We start from the raw sequence: 23595 nt of genomic DNA, 5'->3' as shown, positions 1-23595 counted from the left end.
GTTAACCTCATTCCCTATGTTATCCATCTTGGAATGGAAAAAAAAAATTAAATGTGGTCTGTCTTTACATTTTACTTTGAGGTTTGCTCCTTGCCCTCCATGTAAAAAAAGTTTAAATACCTTGTACTGAGAGATTCAAGAATTCACCAATGTACAACACAAGCAACTCTGATACCAGAAAGTAACGTCTGATTGAAGACTAGCAAATATTTCCTCCGTCAAAAGCAGGATTTAGGGCTGAGGATAGAGTTTGCAACTGAAGTGTGAGGTCCTGGGTTCTGATCCCCAGAAACCGCAGGAAGTCCAGTGTCATCAAAGGAGAAAACAACCTGCCAAGGTACTCCTTATACATGTGCAATGTGGTGTGCATGTACTTGTATCCCCACACATGGACACAACACAGCACACGCACACATGCATGTCATACATGTTCATATGCACAAAGTTAGTTACCTTTTAAAGCAGTAGCCAATGTTTGTTATTAACAGATCTGTTCTTCTCTCAATGAGTATTGGAAGAAAGAGTTCTGTCCATTGAGTGAAGGGAATAATCAAATTAAAACTGATTTTTCAAACCTAAGATTTACCCAAATTCCCCTTTTTGGTATTTATTAGAAAGAGTATTTGTCAATTTGTCTATTTCATTTTCGAGATAGCATCCCAATATTTTGACCTGAAGTAGTTGGCTTTGATAGGGAAGAAACAATATAGAGGAGGGAAACAGAAAAGAGACAATTTATTAGTCACAATATTGTTGTGGGAATGCATGCAGTCACTTTGCTCTTGGAGACAATGCGTGTTTCATATGTGTCGTGAAAATTACCCAAGCTGGGAACCAAACGCTGGAAGATGAAGGGAGATGTATTAGGATACAGTGATGTAAGAAAACAATTGTGTCAAGATGCCGCACATCTAAGATATTCCAGGAAGAAAGTTTCTTAAATAATAAAAGCAACAACAAAAAAGAAAGTAGAGGGCAAGGAAAAAGGTTAACTCATTCAGAATTTAGTGAGGAAGCTGGGGCTGGAGCCCCATTTCCCAAGCTTCTTTGCCATTGCCAATTTTCATTTACCAATATGTTCTTGATGTTCCTCCAGTTTACTGAAGAAGGGCACAAGAAAATGTCCAAGCCCTTTTCTTGGGACCAAGAAGAATTATGAGTCCTGGATGCTTCAGACAGTTGGAGCAGTTGTTCGAAGTATGGCTGTACCAAGCTTCCTACTAGGAAAAAAAAATTAGCAAGGAGCTCCTAATAGTTTTTCTAAAATGCTTAGGAAGATCACTGCCTTTTCTGTCCTCAGTCACAGCCGCTGGTTTCTTTGGCTCAAACTGAGAGGAGCTGGTACAGCATCGTGTCCTAGACATATCCTTTGGATACAACTTTCAGCTGATTTGAGACCAACCAGCTTTTAAAAATGGCTCTAATAGTTTTCTAGTGTATGTAAGGCAACAACATTCTGATTCCCTGTGAAGTGCCATGTCCTATGCCTTATGTATGTCGTATGAGTGGGAAAAGTGGCTGACCTGCCAAGAAAAGAAAGCAAATATATAGTTTTGACTATAGATTTCAGGTTACTTGAAAGCCCTAGGGAATTTTTTGAAAAGCTACTTTGTGTGTGTGTGTGTGTGTGTGTGTGTGTGTGTGTGTGTGTGGTGGGGGGTGTAATGAAATAATTAACAGTCATGTGGAATCTTCATTTGATAAGATATTTATTAGAAGTGAAGCTCAAAGGATCTTTTATTTTGTGATGTATATACATAGATATGTGGTATATGTATGTGTATATGGTGTATGCACATGTGTGTGTGATATGTGTGGTATGTGCTTGTGTATGTATGTATGTATGTATGTATGTATGTATGTATGTATGTATGTATGTATGTATTGTGTGTGTGGAATATGTGTATGAAAGATGAGGACAGTGTATGTGTGGTGGAAGTTCCAGCTCGTAAGTGTGAAGTCCAGAAGAGGATATTGCTCTGTCATTCTTCTGAGTCAGAGTTTCTCACTGAACCTGGAGCTAACCTGAAGGCCAAGGAGACCCAGTGACCCTCAGTCTCCACTCCCCAAAGTGTTGGGATTACATGCTTGGCTTTTACACATGGATCCTGGGGGCTTGCACTCAGGAGTTTATGCTTGTGCAACAAGTACTTTCATCTACAGAGTCATCTCCACAGTCACTTTTCTGACAATCTCTACATTTAGGATGGCAGAAGAAAAGTTACTGAATGATACGTTTGTTTGTTTGTTTTGGGTTTCTTTTGGCTTCATGACTGCGGAACCTGAATTTTTCTTTTATGTTTTTCTTGCATGTACATATTTGCATACATTCACACATGTGGGCATGCAGCCATGCATGTGGAGGCCTAGGCTCCTGCTGCATATCATTCTCAACTGCATTCTATTTTAGTTTTTGAAGTAAGGACTCTCTCTAACCCTGAAGCCCACTGATTGGCTAGAGTCCCTGGCTAACGTGTCCCACCAGGAATCCTCCTGTATCCGGCAGTCCTTCACTGATAGTATAGGCATGTCCTTTACAGAGACTCTGGGGATGCCATGCACACTCACATACTCTTACTCACCGAGCCACCTCCTCAAGCCTCTTTTTATTTTTATTTTTTAAAATCTTATTTCCAGTTCATCATAAATTATTTTAACCAAGAAATGATTATAGAATCATATGCAATGCTAACTTCTTCATCTTCTTCTTATTAATTATTATTATTATTTATTATTATTATTACTATTGATGTAGTGCCATGCAGTCTGTTCTTAAATCAGCTCTCCCTGTTTGGCAGCATGCTGAAGCACTTACGATGTCAGATGTCATAGGCAAGGTGTTCACATTGATATTCATAATGCATCCCTTCTGTCATCACCAAAATTGCTCTTCTTGTCATTTATAAACATGTGGACTTTCTCACCTGCACTCATACTGGCTCTTGAGAATCTCTGCTAAACGCTACTTTGCTGTTGCAGGACATTTGATCACATTGTGATCCCTGAGATTGTTAAAACCGGTTTCTACTTGTGTAGCGCAGCCTTAGCACGCACCTTCAATTCCTGTGGCTGGAACGCAGAAACACCCTTAGTGCACATCTTTAATCCCAAACGATGAAGGTAAAGTTAGTTAGTAGGTGCTTCCTTCTACTAACTAACTAACATCAGGAGGATAAAAGATAGCATTATGGTCAGTCACTCTCCACTCTCATGACTTTTAAATCCATGTCTGTGGACTGTAGATGGTGAAATGTGTGTGAAACACTTGGTACTTTGACTGACTCATGTTGGTGATCTTGAGAAGTTGTTATTGTTATAATAAGGGAATCAATAATGTTAAAATGCCATCCCTAGAGCCCTTGAAAAGACATAAGGAGAAAACCAATCCTATGAAGTTATTTTCTGACTTCCACATATATACTGTGGCACACACACATGCCCATCACACATAGACACATAAATAATTATGAAATTAATAAGGAAACTATTTTAAATAATTATAACAACTTATATATGTATATATTACCTTCCCCAATAACCATGCTGTTATGGATCTCAGAGGAAGCTTAGACAGAGGAGTCTGTCATTTGTAGAGCAATAAGACTGATTCATCATGAACAATGCTGCGAAGACGCCCCCTTCTTGGATAGACGTCTCAGAATATCAACCACTATAAATAAAACTGCAATGACAAACCCAAGAGTTTTGGCAATCATGTGAAAAAAAAACCACTGACTTGGAAGCACACATTTAGGTAAGGAAAAGGATCTACTAGGAAAGCCAGCATTCCAAAGACAGGGGCTATCACTAGCAACAATCCATTTTGCTTAGGGCCCGAAGGTGAAAGGCTCAAATAGGAATTTTATGGAGGTATGTCACGTATCTGGGTACCAAGACAGTTACAAATTTAAGTGGTCTGCTTTTCTTAATGCAGAAACTGCTGTGTCTTGGCAGGGTCACTAGATGCCACAGCGTCTTTAAATGTAAGCAAAAGGTTAGAATGCCTTGTGCCAGCTGAGCACGGTGGCACACACCTGTAATCCCAGCATGAAGGAGACAGAAGCAGGTGGAGGTTCGTAAGTTCAAGGCTGGCCTCAAACCCAGAGATCCATCTACCTCTGCCTGTCACTAGGAAAGACTGTGAAATGCAACTTTTCATACAACAGTTGTAACCTGCTAGGTGACTCCAGTCAGCGGTGACACCTCCACCACCAGTCAGTGGGAGACCTTGTCATCTCCCAAGTGAATGATTGTTTTAAATAGGCTAAAAGCAAGCAGAGCCGGAGAACTTTAGGTTTCCCCCCCAGTTACAGTTACAGTTGGGAAGCCTCTTAACAGATGAAGCTATGCCTCATTCCTACCCAGGTGAGCAAGGTGAAAGGTTGGGGCAGAGCCAGACTCGACTAAGATTAAATATTACCCGAACTTCCTCTTATAAAAATAATTTCAAGAACCAGAAGTAGAAAGATAATGGCTAAGATCAAAAACTCAGATGACAGCACATGCTGGCGAGGATGCGGAGAAAGAGGAACACTCCTCTACTCTTGGTGGGGTTGTAACCTGGTACAACCACTCTGGAAATCAGTCTGGCGGTTCCTCAGAAAATTGGACATAGTACTACCTGAGGAACCAGCTATTCCACTTCTGGGCATATACCCCAAAGATGTTCCAACATATAATAAGGACACATGCTCCACCATGTTCATAGCAGCCTTATTTATAATAGCCCGAAACTGGAAAGAACCCAGATATGGATACAGAAAGTGTGGTACATTTATGCAATGGAGTACTTACTACTCAGCTATCAGATACAATGACTTTACGAAATTCCTAGGCAAATGGATGGAACTAGAAGCTACCATCCTGAGTGAGTTAACCCAATCACAAAAGAACACACAGGATATGCAGTCACTGATAATTGGACACTAGCCCCAGAAAGCTCTGAATACCCAAGAAGCAACTCACAGACCTTATGAAGTTCAAGACCTTGCTCGCTTTCTTTCAAAGACTTTGAGACTGTGTGCTGTCATTTACGTCTTCCTGGTGCTATTCTAACCAGTGTCTCAGCAAGCAAACCCCAGGCAAAGAGAAAGACAGAAATCAAAACAAGGATATAGTGTGAGAAACGCAGGCAGATTGCTGATCAGCGCTTCCAATGTGGAAATTTTGCTGTTTCTTCTTTCTTTTTTTCTTTTTCAGAACAGTAGTCTGGGAAACACAGACTTAGTCTAAAGGGACACTGCTCCTTTAAGTTGCTTACTGGTCCCACCCAGATCTTGCACCTTGGCCGAATGCCTGACCACTCTAGTAAACAAGGATAAGGGATTGCAAAAAATTCAAAAGCAAAGACAATTATTTCCCAGAGTACAGAATATTATCAAATAGCTAACTCTATTCAATAATAGTCCTTGCTGTGGGCATCAGCTGCAGTTCTTCTCCCGGCTCACAGACTTCCTAAGGTAAGACAGAGCTGTTTGGTTTTAATTCCTAAACTCAGGACCATCTAGGAACTGTGTAAGGATAAATGGCTGATGTTCTTGTTGTGTGAAGAAAGTTTATTGAAAACTGTCTTCTGCTGTGACCCAAACCCAATTGTTAGGTAGACATGAAAAATTGCAAAGCATGTAGATTTAATACTAAATATTAGAAGTATTTAATTTTTCATTTTGCAAATTTTATCCTAAATTTACAAGCTGTTAAATTGTATCATAATAATGTTAATAACTTTTGAGGAACTTTTTAAAAATTGGAAATGGATTTCTACAATTCATGATTAATTTTAGGACATTTTAGCCTTTGGCTAATTTAGAAATTTGAATAAAGACTATCCAGTCATTTTGTCTTCATGTAGAAACTAGGAAAATACAAATACTGAGGTAAAATTATTAAAATCTACAAAAAAGTGTTTTATTTCTGTAAAATTATAAACTATAAAGTCTCTTGAATGTACTGACCCTGATATTGACTTGAAATAAGTTTTAGGCAACATGTGAGAATACAGCATTCAGAAAGGGAGCAGCATTTTAAACAAAACTTAGCCAGTATTAACATAGAAGTTTATGTTTCTTTCATTTAACTCACTGCATTTATCTCTTTAAATCCTTTTCACGTCTTTCTAAAAGGTCAGAACTATTAAGAACTCAGGCACTAGGACCTTCTAAAAGCGGTTGGAAATGAGTGGTCCCTCAAAGAGTCAAACTAACAGAGTCAGGGAGCTTACAGAGATAGGAGAATGTAAGGCTAGAGGAAGAACAAAGCCAGGAGGGTGCCTTGCAGACCCCACGGAAGAGCAAAAGGCTTTGCGCCAGTCAAGAGCCTCAGAGGAAGCCAACACGAAGATATTATGATTGTCGTCGTACTTGGTGTCAGTGACTATTACGCACACGGGGATTAAATTTGGTCCTCGAAGGCAAGAAAACTACAGGTTCTGTTGTAAGGAAGGATAAGGCATTCTTTGAAGCCAATGGTTCCAAAATCCTCTTGTCCCCTCCCCTCCCTCCCCTGCCCCAGTCTCTTAGGTCCAGGATGTCTGAGAAGTTTCTCCTGGTACGGACACTAGAAAGAAAACACCCGTGTAACACTAATCATTCGTTTTCCCCTCTGAAGACGCAGCAGCAGCTGTGCGTGTCTACAGGACTCTGTTCACAGGAAGCTTCCGAATTCAAGGCGTAGCTCTTTCACGTTCTCCTCGGTTAAGACAGAAGAGCCGTTTCTATGCTCTGTTTCTGCTTTGGCTTCCACTACCCACTGTCTTCGCATCTTAGCATACCTGGCCGGAAGCTTGGTTGACATGATTGCTCCCAGAACACGGGCCAGCGCAGGTGCCTGTTCACGCAGAAGCGAAGTTCCTTTAATGAACTTCCTGCTATTCGAGGAAGCAACAGTGGCCTGAAGCCAGCAGTCACTTTATCTCCAACCTCACAGTCTTGCTCCTTTGGGGGAGGGGGTTCATCCATCTGTCTGAGAGAAGTCGGTCTCCCGGCTCGCCCATCACTACCTTTGCAGCTCTTCTCAGCCTCTATTGAGAGGCCGGAAAAGCCATGGTCACAAATTTCCAGCTCACATTTTCTGAAGGCAAGGTGCCAAAGGAGGAAAATATGATTCCTTTTCCAGACCTCCTGGAGTTAACGCAGCTGAAGGAGGCGAGCACTCAAAACCATGCAGACTGTCAGTTCTAAATAAACCCTTTGTTTCCGTTCCCTTGGGTATCCTGCGCTAACAACATTATTGGGCTTCTTTTGTCAGGGAATTCTGTGGATAATTTAAACATCACCGTGTGTGCAGCAAGGCACATGGAACTGAGACAGATGACTGAGAGTTTTAACACAGAATTAGAGTTTTCATTTGTTATCTGCCTAGGGAAAAATAGTTTCACTGGGTTAAAGGGGGAGGCCTCCGACTTCAAGTCTTTTCCCATTTCATTTGGAAGTTGCTTTTGAGCAAGTCTAGTGGGTTTTGTTGTCTAGCTATTATTTATTCATTAGATAAGCACTTCGACTTTTGAGCCGGACGAAGACAAACTTCCCAAAGCAAAGAGAAGAGAAAGGAGTTATGGGAAGCTGAGGAATAATTTTATCCCAACTTGACTTTTGAGCTCATTGATGCTGTATGCATCCTACTAAGACTGGCAGGTAGTAGGTCTGAGTGACACAGAACTGGATTCACTAATAACAAAAGTGAATGTAACAAACATACAGCCATCTGAATCCACCCTGAAGGATCTGACAAAGCAGGTACTGGGAAGGAACCATAGTCCCGAAACAGTGTGGGACTGAGAAATTGATCAATGGCATTCCTTATTCCTGGCTCCCCATAATATAGGAAGAAATTAGTGCTCTTTAAATATAACTGTTTGTATATAAGTGAATATTTACTAACAAATGATTAGTCTTGGTACTGTGACTTGCTTAGTGTATGGTGTGTGTGTGTGCTTGTGTGTTTGAGTGAGTCATGGTGTGTGTGTGTGTGTGTGTGTGTGTGTGTGTGTGTGTGTGTGTGTGTGTAAAGGTCAGAGGATAACTTTCCAAAGTTAGTTCTCTCTTTACACTATGTGGGTCCTGGAGAACCAAACTCAGGTCACCATGCTTGGTGTCAAGTTCCTTAACTCCCTGAACCATGTTGTTAGCCCATATGACAGCTTTTGACTCTACAAGCTTGAAACTATTTATTTATTTATTATTTATTAATTAGCTTATTCTCTCTCTCTCTCTCTCTCTCTCTCTCTCATACCCGACAGGTAACTTGTATATATATTATGGCTTTCAGTTTAGTGTTTTTGTGGGAGTCTTGAGTGTGTAATTGGATCTCTGTTTCTTGTCCCTTATCTTAGGCTCTTTCTTGTCTGTTTGTTTTTTCCAATTCTAATGTGTTAGTTTTTGTTTCATCACATTATATTACACTTCCTTAGAAACCTGTTTGCTTTCTTTTCTTCTTTAAAATTTATTTATTTATTTACATAGTCACTCTTCAGTGACACCAGGAGAGGGCATGGGACCCCATTACAGATGGTTGTGAACTGCCATGTGGTTGCTGGGAATTGAACACAGGACGTCTGGAAGAGCAGTCAGTGCCCTTGACCACTGAGCCATCTCTTCAGCAAATTTGTTTTTTTTCCAATGAGAGACAGGAAGGGGATAGATCTGGATGGGGTGGGGGAGATGGGGAAGGACCGGGAGGAATAAAGGGAGAGGAAACTGTAATCAAAAAATGAGAAAAAATTATTTTCAATAAAAGAAAAAAGGTAAACATTATCTTTTATGAAAGTATTTATAACCGAATTTTCCATTTCAAGGTGTTACCAGGCAGATGAATTTTTACCATCTCCTATAATGAGGAAAAGAGACGTTGCCTTCTGTCTCCTGCTTTTACCAGCTTTTATGACTCAAGCGGTGCATGGACAAAGAAAGAAAGGACCAAAGCCAAACACACTTGCAAGGAGAAATGACTTCCAGGGTAAAAAAAGAGAAAGTTTTATTTTTTAATTTTTATTTTTAAGTTTTCGTTTCAGCCTGTGAAATCACTAACATAAAATTTTAAAATAGTGTTTGGTTTAAATTGCAAATCATATGTAGCTACACATGTGACATTCTGCTGGATAAAGTCATGGCACTGCAGTAATAAGCCCTACATATTTAGATCAGCTCAGATTTTAGAGCACTTGTGCATTCATTATTTCATTTGAATGCCACTTGCAAATCAGAAAATCAGAGCTTAAATGACATATTTAAGTCCAGAGACAAATCAGCTGTTAGGAGACTGGTCTAGAATTCACGTTCAGGGTACTAGAATTCCATTCGATTTCAGGGCACTAATATGACATAACCCAAGTGTTAGACAGACGTTTTTGATTTACCATCTGACACCTTTGCCTAGTGTTTGTCTAATTTTTAAAATATGCTGTTTGCTCTCCATTTTTTTATGCTTCAAGTGGCCTAACCTTTGTATTCTCTTCCAGATACCATTTGCTTCATAGACGTTGTCTTTATCTTGGACAGCTCCGAAAGCTCTAAGATTGAGCTCTTTGATAATCAGAAAACATTTGTGGACAGCTTGAGTGAAAAGCTTTTCCAGTTGACTCCTGGCCGCTTATTAAAATATGACATCAAGCTAGCCGCCCTCCAATTTAGCAGCTCGGTCCAGATCGATCCATCCTTTTCTTCTTGGAAGGATCTCCGGACATTTAAGCAGCGGGTCAAGTCTTTGAATTTAATCGGGCAAGGTACCTTTTCTTATTATGCCATCTCCAATGCCACAAGGCTACTTAAAAGAGAAGGACGTAAAGATGGCGTCAAAGTGGCTTTGCTGATGACTGATGGCATCGATCATCCCAAGAGTCCAGATGTCCAAAGTATTTCTGAAGATGCTAGAATTTCGGGAATATCATTTATCACTGTTGGACTTTCCACTGTGGTCAATGAAGCCAAACTTCGTTTGATATCTGGGGATTCTTCCAATGAACCTGTTCTACTATTAAGTGATCCAACACTTGTAGACAAAATTCGGGAACGCCTGGTAGGTACATATATGTATATATTTGAATACACACACACATATATATTTTCTTCCTGTATATTTATGTCTTGGTTATTTAAGAGTAGACACAAAACATTGACAAAGTAGGATTCCCATTGGATTGCAGAACATGAATCTTTCTGGATCTTCTTTTCACTATGTTGATAACCTACTAGGAATGTTTAGAATTAGTTCCCTGAAATTGCATCCCTAACTTTGTCACACCATGAGGGTTTGGGAAAGATTACTTTTAAAGCATACACCATACTCTACTGTTTACTTATCCTAAAATCATGTACATTGTTGACATGTACATTCATTTGGTTATCAATTTGTTTTAACTGCCTTTTTTGTTTTAATTTGTTCTTTTATCTCCCATTTGCATGATTACCTTTGACCATCTTACACATTTCCATGTCTTATTACTTAAAAATTCAGATTTTGCAATTTAAAGGTTTTTTTTTTGTTTGTTTGTTTTTTTCTCACATGTTGCAAGCCTGTCTATATAACTTTGCCTATTGCCTGACAAAGCAATCTAAAAAAGAAAGAAATTATTTTGGCTAACTAATTGAGGGTAATCCTTAATGGGATCGAGCCTATTTAGACTTGAGTCAGAGATTCCTGCCCAGCCCACAGTTCGCAGGTGAGCTCACTGGGATCAAGCATTTCACATTAACCTTAAGGCACTAGGGCAATACCTAGCCCTGCTTGTGCCCTTGGTTCAAGGCATCGACACCTCTCAGCTGTCTGTCACATACAAAAGAGGATCCTGGCTGGTCATTCCCTCCCCCTCATCATCTCTAGTGTGAGAAGAGCTGACTCCAGAGGGCCCAGAGAAGGCAGCTCCTTGTTTGGCCAGATGTTCAGGCACAGGATGTTGCTACTCCCTCTAGATATACCCTTGCTGAGATTCCTGCCCAACTGGGGATAGGAGCTCTTGGCAGTAGACTGGGGCTAGCAGTGTTTCTGGGGAAACAGAAAATGATCAATGAGACTCTTCTTCCTCAGCACTCTGTGACTTCAGCATGTTTGTTCAGATGTCACTTCTGTGAATAGTCCTCTCCTGTCAGGGAGACACTGCTTTCCAGATGCAGTCCAGGTCCAGAGTACTATTCAGCTTTTGAAAGAAAGTCACAGCAATGTTCATTGCTCCTCTCCATAATGCAGGGCCTAATTCTTTACCAGATCCTTGGGAAATTTTCTCATTTAATCTATGTTCATCACATTGCTAGTTGACCTTTTAACTTTTTACATTGAAATTTGTATGTGGTTTTAGGCTCTTAAAACATGTAGTCATAATTTAAGAACAGAAACATGTTACTTAAAGTACACAATTCCAGGAGTTTTGACAGGTGCACACAGTCACATAACCATCAACACAATTAGAATGTAGAAATTTCCATTACTTATAAATACCTACTCAGAGTTCCTTGTGATGGCTTTCCCCCATCCCCCAACCCCAGAGTTACTGATCTGACTTTCAGCACTCTGAATTAGTGTACACTTCCTAACATTTTACAGAAGTAAACCATATTCTATGTACCCATTTGTGTTTGGTTCCTTTTACTGAAAGTACTAATTTTGAAATGAACTTGGGTTATTTTGGGGAGATCAGCTGCCTACTCATTTTTACTGCAGTGCTCAATTTATTTGGATTTAATGGACACAACTGTCCAGAATAAGTAGATTTTTTTCCTCAGGAACCATGATTGGAAAAAGACAAATCTCTCAGCACCTATCGTGGAAGTATATTATGTAAGAGCCTTCTAAAAGAGACATTTCTGCTCTAACTTATCAAAGACAATGTAGTGTTTCCTATCGACGGGAGCGTGCAAAATATCTTCTTGTTAAGTTTATTGTAATTTTATGTGAAACAAATTCAATCAAATGTTCTCAATACACCGCTTAGTCCTTTAGAAGAATAAGACAGTATAAAGATTAGTATTTTAAAACCCAGAAGCAAAGGATTGAGGCTAATTAGAATTTTTTTTCTGGACATTCTTTAAAAAACACAAATTTAAGGTCTTTTTTTTTCCCACATGAGAGACTGACTGTTTTTTATGTCATCTTTAGAATCCTGGAATCATCTGCTTTTTTTTTTATTATTCGAGGTCACTTCCTATTTTTTCCCAGGCTTCATTTCTTAAAAGATGCTTATTTCTGTTCTGTTCTAGACTTTGCTCTTAAGCTAAATCACAAAGGCTTTGTTGATATCACGAAGCCTGCTGCTCTTAGCTCCCACCCCATTAGTTATGATATTAATAACTTTGTCAGTTCTTCATTTTTCCTCTATCACCTTTTATAGCATTGGCCTCAGACTCATTCACAAAATTAGCGGCTCCCCCTAGCCTTCTATTTTGACCACTATCCCATTACATAAATCAGAATCCACTGACACCGTGTACTTCTTTTATTTTCGTGAGGATATTTCTCTATTCTTGTCACTGAAATCCAAATTCCAATAGGACTTACAAGCCATGACTCAAACTGAAATGTGTAGACTGACTTTGAAGATACCCTTCCCTTGGGACCCTGTACTTCTCCATTGCCAACCTCCTCCTCGTAGATAGAAATGCTACTTCCCAGACAGCCAGCTCGATCTGCTGGACTCTGCTGTACTCCCCCTTGGAATATCCCTTTTCACTGCTGTCTTTGTCTTGTTGCCCACACTGGTCTTTATGACTCTTTCCCCCAACAAACTTTGACATATAGAGCAGCATACCATCTGGGTCTTAGTTGGTCCCTTTCATTCCTTTCTTCAGAATCACCCAAAAGCCCCACCTATTCCAAGAAACTATTACTGACTCCCACTCTCCTTGCTTTAAGGCTTCCCACACTGCTTTCAGTGTGTTGTCCCTAGTCCCAAAGCTTCTGATTGTGAGTGCCCTTAGGGATGGTGCTTTGTTCTTTGTCTGAAACAATCTTATCTATTATGGAGTGTTGGGTCCGTTTCTGCTTCTATAGAAATATAAGTTCCAGAAAAATGTATAATCAAATGAACTGCAAAATTTGCCTTTTATATTTCTAAGGGGGCCAAAGAGAGATATAACGAAGCAAAACTAAAGTTTCAAAGGGAGACATGAAAAAAGGCACAAATATGGTGAAAAATTTCATTAAAAAACGAATAATGTCAAGAGCCAAGTGTGGTGGCTCATGGCTATAGTCCTAGCACGTGGGATGCCAAGGAAAGATTGTCATGACTTTGAGGTCACTTAGGCCTACACAATGAGTTCTCCCCAGCTTGAGCTACACAGTAAGACCGTTTCAAATAAAAAAAGACCCACATAAAATAACAAAGATATTGCTTATTGTAAAAAGTTTTGTAACAATGTCAAAATTAGACTTTTTTTGGTCTTAGTGCTTTTCAAAATGTATAGTTGGATTTATACTACTACAGCGTATGTTGCACCTCCTGAACTATCTCAAAGTTTTTCTTTCCCTTCTTTTCCCAAGGGAAAGGTTTTGATGTGTGTTTTAAATATTTGTCATGTGTCTGTTGTGCATTCATTCATGTGGGAAGGTGCCCCCCCTTTGTTTTTGGAAATACCCCATGTAAAGCCAATAAGCGCACTTTAACTGTTGAATATGACTTCATTTATTGATCCAGCTTTTCACTGTTATTAATAATGATGAATACTGAAATGTACAGACACCCTTCAGGCAGCCTAAAGAGGAGACAAGCATTTCTTCAGTTCTGAGGTGCAGCCAGGTATAGCCTTCAGAGGGACAGCAACTCTCAGCACTTCCGACTTCCCCACTTCCTCTGTGGGCTTTTGAAGAAGCAAGAATCCCACGTGCAGGCTGAAGTGACATGTCCAGGAATATAAAAATCATTTGTCGGCTGAGGCTCCAGATAAGACACTTATCTATAGATAACATATAGTACCAGAATTTGAAAGCTTCTGAGACTATGTGGTTAAAAGCATCCCTCCTTTCTATCTGGGAAGAATTGCCTGCTGTATCTGGTCAAAAACAGCATGCTAGTCGTGAATAAAGCAGGAAGAAAACTCAGGTGACAACTTAGTTCTCATTCCAGACTCTTCATTCAAGTTCTCGGTCCCAATCATTAGAGCCTCTTAGGGCACTTTGCTGTCTTTTCCCTCTTCGGTATTAAGACGGCCTGAAATAGAGACAGTGAAGCAAATTAAAAGCCAACAGCCTCCACAGAGATACATGTTCTAGGTTATCTTTGACTTTTTCATTAGCTCCTTCATGTTTTATGGCAAATGTTCCCATACCTTTCTCCTTATTTCTCTGTATTCTCTTATGTAAACTACCCTGTCAGACTGTGCCTCACAGCACTAGTTACCTTCTTTCTAAAGAAGGGATAGTCATCTTTTCTAGCATACGTCCCCCCCCCCCGCCATGTTTATCGACCCACAAGACCCCTGGTACTCTAGTCAGGCAGCATCGTATGGAGCTACAGACAACAGTGAGGCCTGTGTGGGATAAAAAAGATGGGTAATTATGAACGTAGCAAAGTGCGGAAAACATTCTGTCTGATTCTCTTTCAAGGTGAGTGAAAGGTACCACTGAAGATGGTCCAGAGACTCAGGTCAGGGTTGTAACTTCAGCTAAGTCACATTTCCTTAACCTAAAGCCAGAGGTTAAGCCTGTTCTCATTCCCTCCCCCTCTCCCCCTCTCCCTTTCTCTCCTCTCCCTCTTCTTCCTCCCCTCCCTCCCCCACCCAACAAACACCATGCATAATTATTTTCATAATAATACTTGTTGTTGTGGCATATATATATATATATATATATATATATATATATATATATATATATATATATATTATATATATGTTACCATTTAATTCCTCCTAGGTAGCAAGTTATAACTGTAATTTTCTTTTATGTAAATAACACATATTGTTAAATTATCAAAATAATTTCACAAATATTACTTTAATATTATTGTGATGGCTGCATCTTTTTTGTCATGTTGAGCTTTTTATAAATAAAATATCATATTTGGGGCTCTTGAAAGTTTCAGTGGAAAATTTTTTCTCCTACTGATCACAATAATGGAATCGTGTCCTCCCATGTTTCAGATCATTTTTAAAAATGCCACTGGGCTTTCTAATGTTCTATTTTTGAGTTTTAACACAATTTTTTAAAATGTACTAATAATTTCACAAGATAATGAGTCCCAAATCAGCATCTTAATGCCAAAATCCAAATGCAAATATGTATAGGACTTGGGACAAAGAAATATGTAATTATTTATTTTCCTAAGTCCTTGTGAGCAAAAGCGAGAAGCTCCTCATTACAATCAATTAAGTCTGGAGCTAAATTATAGAGAAAATAAGGCTGATCAAAGAAACAAAAGCTAATGCCTAGGCTGCAGTAAGATAAAGTTCCCAGGAAGCACAGGGTATTTTTTTAATGTTAGTGCCCCTCATGTGTCCTATTATTATATGGCTGAGAGCACTCCTTGGGTGGGTGGCTGGCCAGCTTCATTGCTTTTACAAAGTTAAAAAGGCTGGATTGCTATTCTTCTTGGAAATTGCATATCCCATAGGGAATAATTAAGACTAATAAGAAGCTGGAAGCAGAACTATTAATTGAGTTAATGTATCTTTATTTTTCTCCTCCTAGGATGTCTTATTTGAAAGGAAGGTAAGCACCATGTACCTTGTTACTATGAATTAGCAAACCAATGCTGTGGTTCACAGGAGGCGTGACTAAATCAAAGTGTGAAATTGTTTTTTAAAATGAGCTACTTTACTTTGAAGAAGCCACATGGTTTTGTTTTTATGCCTCTATATTACTTTGAAGAAACCACATGGTTTTGTTTTTTATGCATCTATATTTCAACTGAGGGTTGGACATTTTTTAGAACAAGTAGAAAATATTGAACGTGATTTGAAACATTATAGAGATCCATGCAACCCAACTGACAAGATTTCTGATTTGAAATGGGTTCCTTTATTCTAGGCATGGATCAGACACTCACTGCTTAGGAAGGTGCTCCTGGCATTGGCCAGAAACAATCTAGCATTCAGTCCCCTGCTGTCTGGTCATTGGACTGGAAGCCCATTTACTTTCCTATTCTGAAGAAAACTGAGCCAGATTCGAGCAACCAATCAAAGCACTTTGCAAAGGAAGCTAGCCAGTAGCAATCTGTTGGAGAGGACATATTACAAAGCGTGGTTATGAGCTCGCCAGGGAATCTGAACTAGACACTGGGTTCCATGCAAAGCACAGGTTCCAGGGCAGCATCTGTTATGTGTGGTCTGTAAAATTGGAAGACACACAGAGAAAACATGTTTGAGCCCATTAGGCAGCTACCATACAACTCATTCTGTTTTCAGAGATGTTAAGATAAAGGAAAATATGTGTCTTGAAATCGATATAAACATGGTTCAAATCATATTTCCTTTGGCCAAATAGGGAGAAATTAATATTTACATATGATGGGGCTATGATATGTTATTAAGGGAATACTTGTACAGAAAACCCAAGATTCCACAGAAAAGGATTGTTTTTCTATTTTAACAAGTCTCTTTCTATAAATACATTGATGAACACATGGTAGAACATTCATTTTATTTAACCACGGCAAAACTTAGTACAGTTGCCTCTTGGTTGGTTCTGAGTTTGCCTTGGATAATTTAATAGGGTTGGCATACTAGCATCTCCTGTCCTTCACTGTGTATTGATATTCCGTTTCTTGCTGACTCAGTGTGAACACAAGATCTGTGAATGTGAGAAGGGAGATCCAGGCGACCCAGGGCCTCCTGTGAGTAGACATCTATGTTAAACTTGGGGTTGATAAAGACTGTGATGAAATTATTTTCAAAGGGGGCTTTTCAGTGTCCTTTCTTTATTTGATAAGTTGAGCCATAATTTCTCAGCGATGAGAGAAAGACATAGAAAGAGCTAACATGCAGTGTGATGGTTTAGGCGATATTTTTATCCCACTAGGAACAAACGGCACCATCCATTCTGGAAGCTGCATCTTTCTCAGCATTGCTGTGTTGCAGCACTGAGTAGCTTCATGGGGAAGAACCTGGTTAGGATGCTTTAGGGATAAAGGTGAATTCTGAAAAATGGAAGCAACCACTTAGCAACTGAAGGATGATGGTGGTACTCACTGTAATGCTACCAACAGCGTCAGAAACCATCGCCACTGCATGTTAACTTGTCTGGGATTCAAAATCTTGTCCTAAGAATTTGGAAGCCTGGATAACAGGTTTCATAAAAATGCATGGATGAACTTTTTTTTTTTTCTTGAGCTAGTTCTTGTGTTTGAAAGTGTTGGCACGAATACATATTCAGAATGTGACAGGTTTTTTCCCTGAGACTTAGGTTCAGACTTTACAGGTTTTTTTTTTTTCTAAATAACTCTACCAATCAAAGCACTAGGGAGTGGAAATATATGCCTCACAAAATAAAAAGTTGTATCTATTACAAGATAATCAATAGAAGCTGACTTAACTGAAGTGAAGACTTAGCCTTCTTTTCCTGTAAAGCTGTTGTTTAACTTACTGCATTAGACACTGCCATGAACATTGGGCAAGAAAACTCACCACTGGGAGCTAAGTTGATAAGTTCCATAACTCCGTACTGTATTGTTACATCTTCATAGGAGTAAATAATTTCATTTAGGAGTAAATCAGTTTATTTAGTGCCCTTAAGAACAGTTCTTGGGGAAGAAAGACTTTTTTGCTGGTGTTTGGGATGGGACAGAAGAGTTCCTTTTTCTATCTGAAGCTGGTCCCCTCGATCTGAACCTCTCTGATCATGGGCAAACAAGCTGGGTTGGTCAGAGGAGAAACTACTACCCCAGCGCCCCATCCATTCAGTCTTTATAACCTGAATGAGTGTAATTTTTTTTTTTGGAAAATGGCTGATAAGTAATTGGGAAAGAAGTCATAGTTGGGAAGACAAATATTATCCTCTTCTGTGCAAACTGAGGAACTGCATCAGGAGGAAGGTATGCTGTTTTCTCACCTTTCGAGGAACAGAGTTGAATGTCGGCTTGCCTGGTTAAAGCCCCAAGCTCTCCTATTTTTGGTGCAGCTGAACAGAAATTATTCAAAAGCATCGAAACCTGATACTTAGTAAAAAATAATCTCTTCTCCATTTACTTTCAGGGTTCCCATGGAAACCCTGGTATCAAAGGTGAGAGAGGACCAAAAGGAAATCCGGTAAATTAATAAACAAGTTTTTTTTTTAAGCTAAAATAGCTTGTATATTTATTTAGAGACATCCTGGTTGGTTGGTTGGTTTTGCTTTTGTCAACTTGACACAGTTAAAGTTTTCTGGGGAGGGAAACCTCAGTTGAAAAACATGTCTCTATCCGATTGCTTACAGGCAATCGGTGAACTCTCTTGATTGATGGTTGAAGTGGGCGGGCTGGTCACATAGCAGGTGCCACCCTTGGACAGGTGGTTCTGAGTTCTGTAAGAGAACAGTCTGAGCAAGCTGTGAGATGCAAGGTGGTGAGCAGTTTTCCTCCATGGCCTCTTCTTCAGATCTAGCTTCCTGCTTTGAATTCTAGCCCAGAATTCCCCCAGTGATGGAATATGACCAGAGAGTTGTAAATTGGAATAAACCCTTCCCTCCCCACGTTCCTTTAGGTCATAGAGCTTTGTCACATACATAGAGGCTCTAAGTAAAACTAAGTCACTCTTGATTGACCAGGAAATCACTCCAAAGCCCAGGCTGACTTGAATTCTTCCCAGTGTTCTTGCCTCAGACTCTTGAGTGCTGGGATTAGCCACATTTAGTTTATTGAGTCAATGTCTGTAGTATATGAAAACTTTACACAGACTGATAAATACCAGGCTTCTAATAATTAAAGATGCAAATAATGCAACCCATTTTAAAGAGAGGAGGCTATCAAGTCAATAAAGGAGAAAATAGAGATTTTCAGTAAGTAAATAAAAGAAATTTGACTAAACAAAGGGTTGTCTTTAATAATAACTATTTGTACTTTTAGAAAGTTTGACCCAAAGGATTTTTTAAAGAAAAAATAATTCTAGTTCATGCAGTCTTATCATCATCATCATCATCATCATCATCATCATCATCATCATCATTATTATTATTATTATTATTATTATTTTGGTGTTTTGGATTTCAAGAAGTATTTCCTTCAAATAGTAATAACTAGTGACAATGGTGTGGTGAGGCCTTTGCTCTTTGCTGCGAAGACAACTTGGCCACCACAGGTTGGGAAGAAATTAGGCAGAACATAAGAGGCACTAAAGCATCCAAACTTTCATTGAATCCCATTTCTAAGAATATTATTAAGAAGATTATTTATATAATTATGTGAATGAGAGTCTTCTTGGAACTAGACTTCTTGCTGAGGAGAGCGAATGTGTAGCTTTCTTGGGTCATGCTGTAAACCCTCTTATTTTCTTGTGTCCTGTGTAGGTCCCATCTGATGCCAGCACACTTTCTTTTGTTGTTATAAACTTGGCTTTAAATCAATGTTCATATTTCATTAATTTGGTTTGCAGTTTTGTGTGCCATACTTTATTTTCCTTAGTCTTGCTGAAATCAGGCAATCTCTCTTGAGGAACATTTTAAAAAATATCCAAAGTCTCTTGGAGAAAAGCCAGTGTGTCCTATTCCAGAAAAACACAATGCTGGGTTTGATAAAAACACCGTGTTGTAAACTGGAATGTGGCTGAAGCTGTGAGAAATCTATGTGCGTTTTGCACCCTGAACATCTGGGTTCACTCTTAAAAGCCAGACTTTATCTGAGCTGCTGTTTTCCTTAAATTGCATGGCAAAAATGTCAATAGTCAAAGCTTAGGATTCATCTCCAATTGGATTAAATGATTATCTAGGAATTGCACATTTTATCAAGTAATCAATCGCGGAAGAATTTTGACTGAGTTTGTTGTTTGCTGCAGGGTGATGCTCAGAAAGGAGAAACTGGAGAAAGAGGTCCCGTGGTACGTATAGAATTGGAATACTTTCCTGACAAACGGTCCTGGGAAACTCTGACTGACTGGCTTGACTCTGCAGTGCAATTACAGAATGGATTCCTACCTCCCTATGCTCTTGAGGATGCAGGCAGGCAATCAGATGGATAGGATCTCAGAGGTGGAACTCCAGAGAGAAAATATTCTAACCAGCAGAGTGACAATGGGAAACATAACATTCCCTAACACTCAACGGAACATTTTTGAAAGGCTCATATGAGAAAGGAACTTTGCTTTACTTCTTGTGGGTATTTTGTTTTGTTTTGTTTTAACAGAAGAAAAAACATTTAGAATTTTAAAAGCCTAAGAATTACATGGTCTAAACTATGCTTTTGTTAATTTGGTTCTGTGGACAAAAATAACTCAGTCTGTTTGGTTTCTTGAGATGGCTTGGGAACCAATGACGGTACATGAATGCATTGTTACTTTTATATTGTCTTGGGCACTGCAGTGAGGTTCTCAACTAGCAACACCTACAGTGAAAAACAATGTTTCTGCTGTGCCACAGCTTTTTCTGCTTAGCCCCTTGGCTTGAGTAAACAGTCAGTCCCAGAATTGAAGTTTCATGGAGCTGGTCTCTTGGGGGTTTTCATTAACCTCATGGAAGCATCTGATGAAAAGCTTGATCCTTTCGACAGGACTCTGCTCAGAAGTTGTGCTATTTGTTCAGGAAATACTTCTTAGCTCTCTTCTAGACTACTGATGCTGGTTTTTTCCCTAGGCGATGCGAAAACAGATCTTAAATGTTGAGTGGAGATGAATAACACCAAAGCTGTGAGAGGAAGATTAAGTTTGAAGGGAGCTTGGGGTGGAGACAAACGGGAGAGAGGAAATTAAGATGATTCTAAAAGTTGGACCCTGTAACTTGATAAGATATGTAATATGATAGTGCTGGAAATCAGGAAAGTTTTATTAGCAGAAATAAGGAAATCAGAAATAAACTTGACAGAATCTGACATTGCAATTTTGGATATTTTAAATTGGAATATTTTAAAGCCAGTGGTTAAGAGGCCCTGAAAGGGAAAAAGAAACAAAGAATTCCCAGGAGAGGTGATCAACAGATAAAATGACCAGGATTTTCAGGAGAGAACAAGAATAGACCACGACGAAGGCAGCATCCCCTTGTTTCTGCAGATGTCTATAGGCTCCTTCTAAAACCTAATTCTCTGTCTTTCAAAATGAAGTAACAACAAAATTTTCCAATGCTCTTGTTGCAGTGGATAGAGGGGTTCCAGGATTGGAAGGCTACTTATTCATGCCGTGATAAATGTAGATAATTTTTGCAGAAAATACCAAGTTAACTGTCTTTAATTTTAAACACATTCTTAGCAATCCACCAATTCATGTGAACAAGTATCTCTATGCTGGGTTAAATTACACTTTATCTTTTTTCAACTGAACTTTAATTTTCTATTTATCAGCACCTATTTAGAAAGAAATAGTCTTTCCTCTGTGAAGTTTCTATTTGGAAAGGTTATACACAAGATGATTTTTTTTTTTGGATTCATGGTCAATTGGCTGTATTAGCTCATTTATACCACTGGTTTCTCCAGCTTGTATTAAATAAATGTTGAAATTTAATTTTTTCCTTGAAAAATTTAGTCGTAGGATAATGATGGAAAAGACTTACTGTTCCTTGTAGCTGGTAATTTAATACCCAGAATTGCGCCTCTTAGAGGGTTTTTGGGAATGACACAGTGGAAGGGGCTCCTCAGGATTTCCCCAAGTGACTCAGAAGACAGCAGAGGTGCTGGCTTCTCACTTAGGATGGGAGAAAAGCCAATAACTCAAAGGTCACTGACTCATCAGGGTTGATAGAGCATCCATTCATTTCCTTGATGTTATATATTCCAGACTGAATTTGGAGGGAGGACCAGGATGGAGACAGACATTTATGAATATTCTAAAGGGCATTAGCTCATTTCAAAGCCAGTCTCTCACCCACCCAGGGAAACATTTGGTGGCAATAGCTTATCATGTAAAAGCCAGTGTAACAGCTTGAGAGCACCGTTACGGTCATTGTGTTCACAACGACTTTCAGTGTATATTCTTTCCTTCACTTTTTATGGGAAGGGTAAGAAATTGGACTTGAGGCACAAAACTCTGGAACTGAGGGTAATCGGTAATAGGGAAACACATCCTCCTTACATTCTTCTCCTTAGTCCCCACTCATTTCCCAAGCTCGGGAGATGTAAAAGACCTTGCACTTCTGTGGTCCTATTTCCATGACTTGAAGATGTGATTTGTTGTACTTTGTATGTAAGAAATACCTAGTACTTCCTCTACTGCTGTTCTGCAATATCTTACTTGATTTAATGCTGTTCTACATATCTTACTTCAGTTTTTAATTTCTCTTTTTAAACTAGGGAATCCCTGGGTACAAGGGTGACAAGGTAAGTGGTTAACAACAAATAAACCAGGATTTTAGACAGAAAAACGTAAGTACTATTGTTGTCCTTCCTCATTTCCAAGTAGACTCATAAGTCAGTAGGCATAGACTAATAATGAAATGTAAGATGTGGTGTAGAAGTGGAGATGCCTCTTAGGTTTTCAGTGCCCCTCAAACTCGGCAAACATGAAACTTTTCAGTAAAGAAAGAAAGAAAGAAAGGAAGGAAGGAAGGAAGGAAGGAAGGGAGGGAGAGAGAGAGAGAGAGAGAGAGAGAGAGAGAGAGAGAGAGAGAGAGAGAGAGAAAGCAGCACATTTTCAGATAAAAATTTTCTCCAATACTAACACCTTGAGTAAGTAGCTGTATTGTTGCTTGTGGTCTCTGAGAACCCAGATCTTGGCTACCTCCCAGAGGAAGGAGAAGGTTGGTTGTGGATAAGCAATAAAGATCTGTTGATCTCAAGGAGCTAAGAGCTTGCCAAGAAAGTGGGTTTGACATGTAAACAAGAGGTATACATTGCCAGATAACTTCATGGCCATTCGCAAATTACCAAGTAGGAAATTAGAGTGCTTCAAAAGGAATTAACATTTACACTGTGTAGGAATCTCTGAGAGATTAGTGGTTCACTGATACATCTATCCCAGAGTTCTCTAGTAGCAGAGTTTCCGGTAGAAGTCAGACAATATTCCTATCGCTCATTCTGTTCTACAGAGCACAGTCCATAGACATGGGCAGTGTAGTTACAACTTTTAGTGGGGTCTATTCAAGGTAGTATTCTTGTCCCCATTTCTCAAGTAGTTTGCGGGGATCTTGTGCCATCTTTCTGTTTGGTAGACAAAAGCCCAGGAAAGACTGAAGCCTGCTAGGCCTTCCACAAACCTCTTTTCCATAGCAACTATTTTCTGGGTCTGAGAGAAAGCTAAGGTGTGACTCCCTCTCACAAATGGAATGTGGCCGCCAGTCACAGGAGCCGGAATCATGCAGGAAGCTCTGTTTTACTAATTGATCTTTACTCATTAAGACTCATAGCTTCTCTTCTTTTTATTTTACTTTATTTTTACTTTATTTTTTACACCCCTGGTCCACTTTCCTGATGTTCCACATCCCATACCTCCCCCCCCCACCCTGTCTCTACGAGGAGGATGTTCCCACCCCACCAACCCCCAAGACCCCTAAACTCCCTGGGGCCTCCAGTCTCTTGAGGTTAAGTGCATCTTCTCTGACTGAACCCAGACTCAGCAGTCCTCTGCT

General features: G+C 39.4%; 1 protein-coding gene across 1 annotated transcript in view; it reads left to right on the top strand.

The window, feature by feature from the left end:
- Positions 1-8828: 8828 nt before the first annotated feature.
- COL28A1 (collagen type XXVIII alpha 1 chain) overlaps positions 8829-23595 on the top strand; it is a gene marked incomplete at both ends in the record, with an annotated part of 147374 nt that continues 132607 nt past the window's right edge. Inside the window, 7 exons of the mRNA XM_080936233.1 lie at positions 8829-8952; positions 9455-10011; positions 15610-15630; positions 16697-16753; positions 18111-18164; positions 19884-19925; positions 22322-22348. Of these exons, the coding sequence (XP_080792359.1) occupies positions 8829-8952; positions 9455-10011; positions 15610-15630; positions 16697-16753; positions 18111-18164; positions 19884-19925; positions 22322-22348 (882 nt within the window). The remainder of the gene's footprint in view (positions 8953-9454; positions 10012-15609; positions 15631-16696; positions 16754-18110; positions 18165-19883; positions 19926-22321; positions 22349-23595) is intronic.

Source organism: Micromys minutus (assembly GCF_963924665.1).
Source record: "Micromys minutus genome assembly, chromosome: 23".
NCBI lineage: Eukaryota > Metazoa > Chordata > Mammalia > Rodentia > Muridae > Micromys > Micromys minutus.
This window is presented reverse-complemented; position numbering and strand designations above follow the sequence as displayed.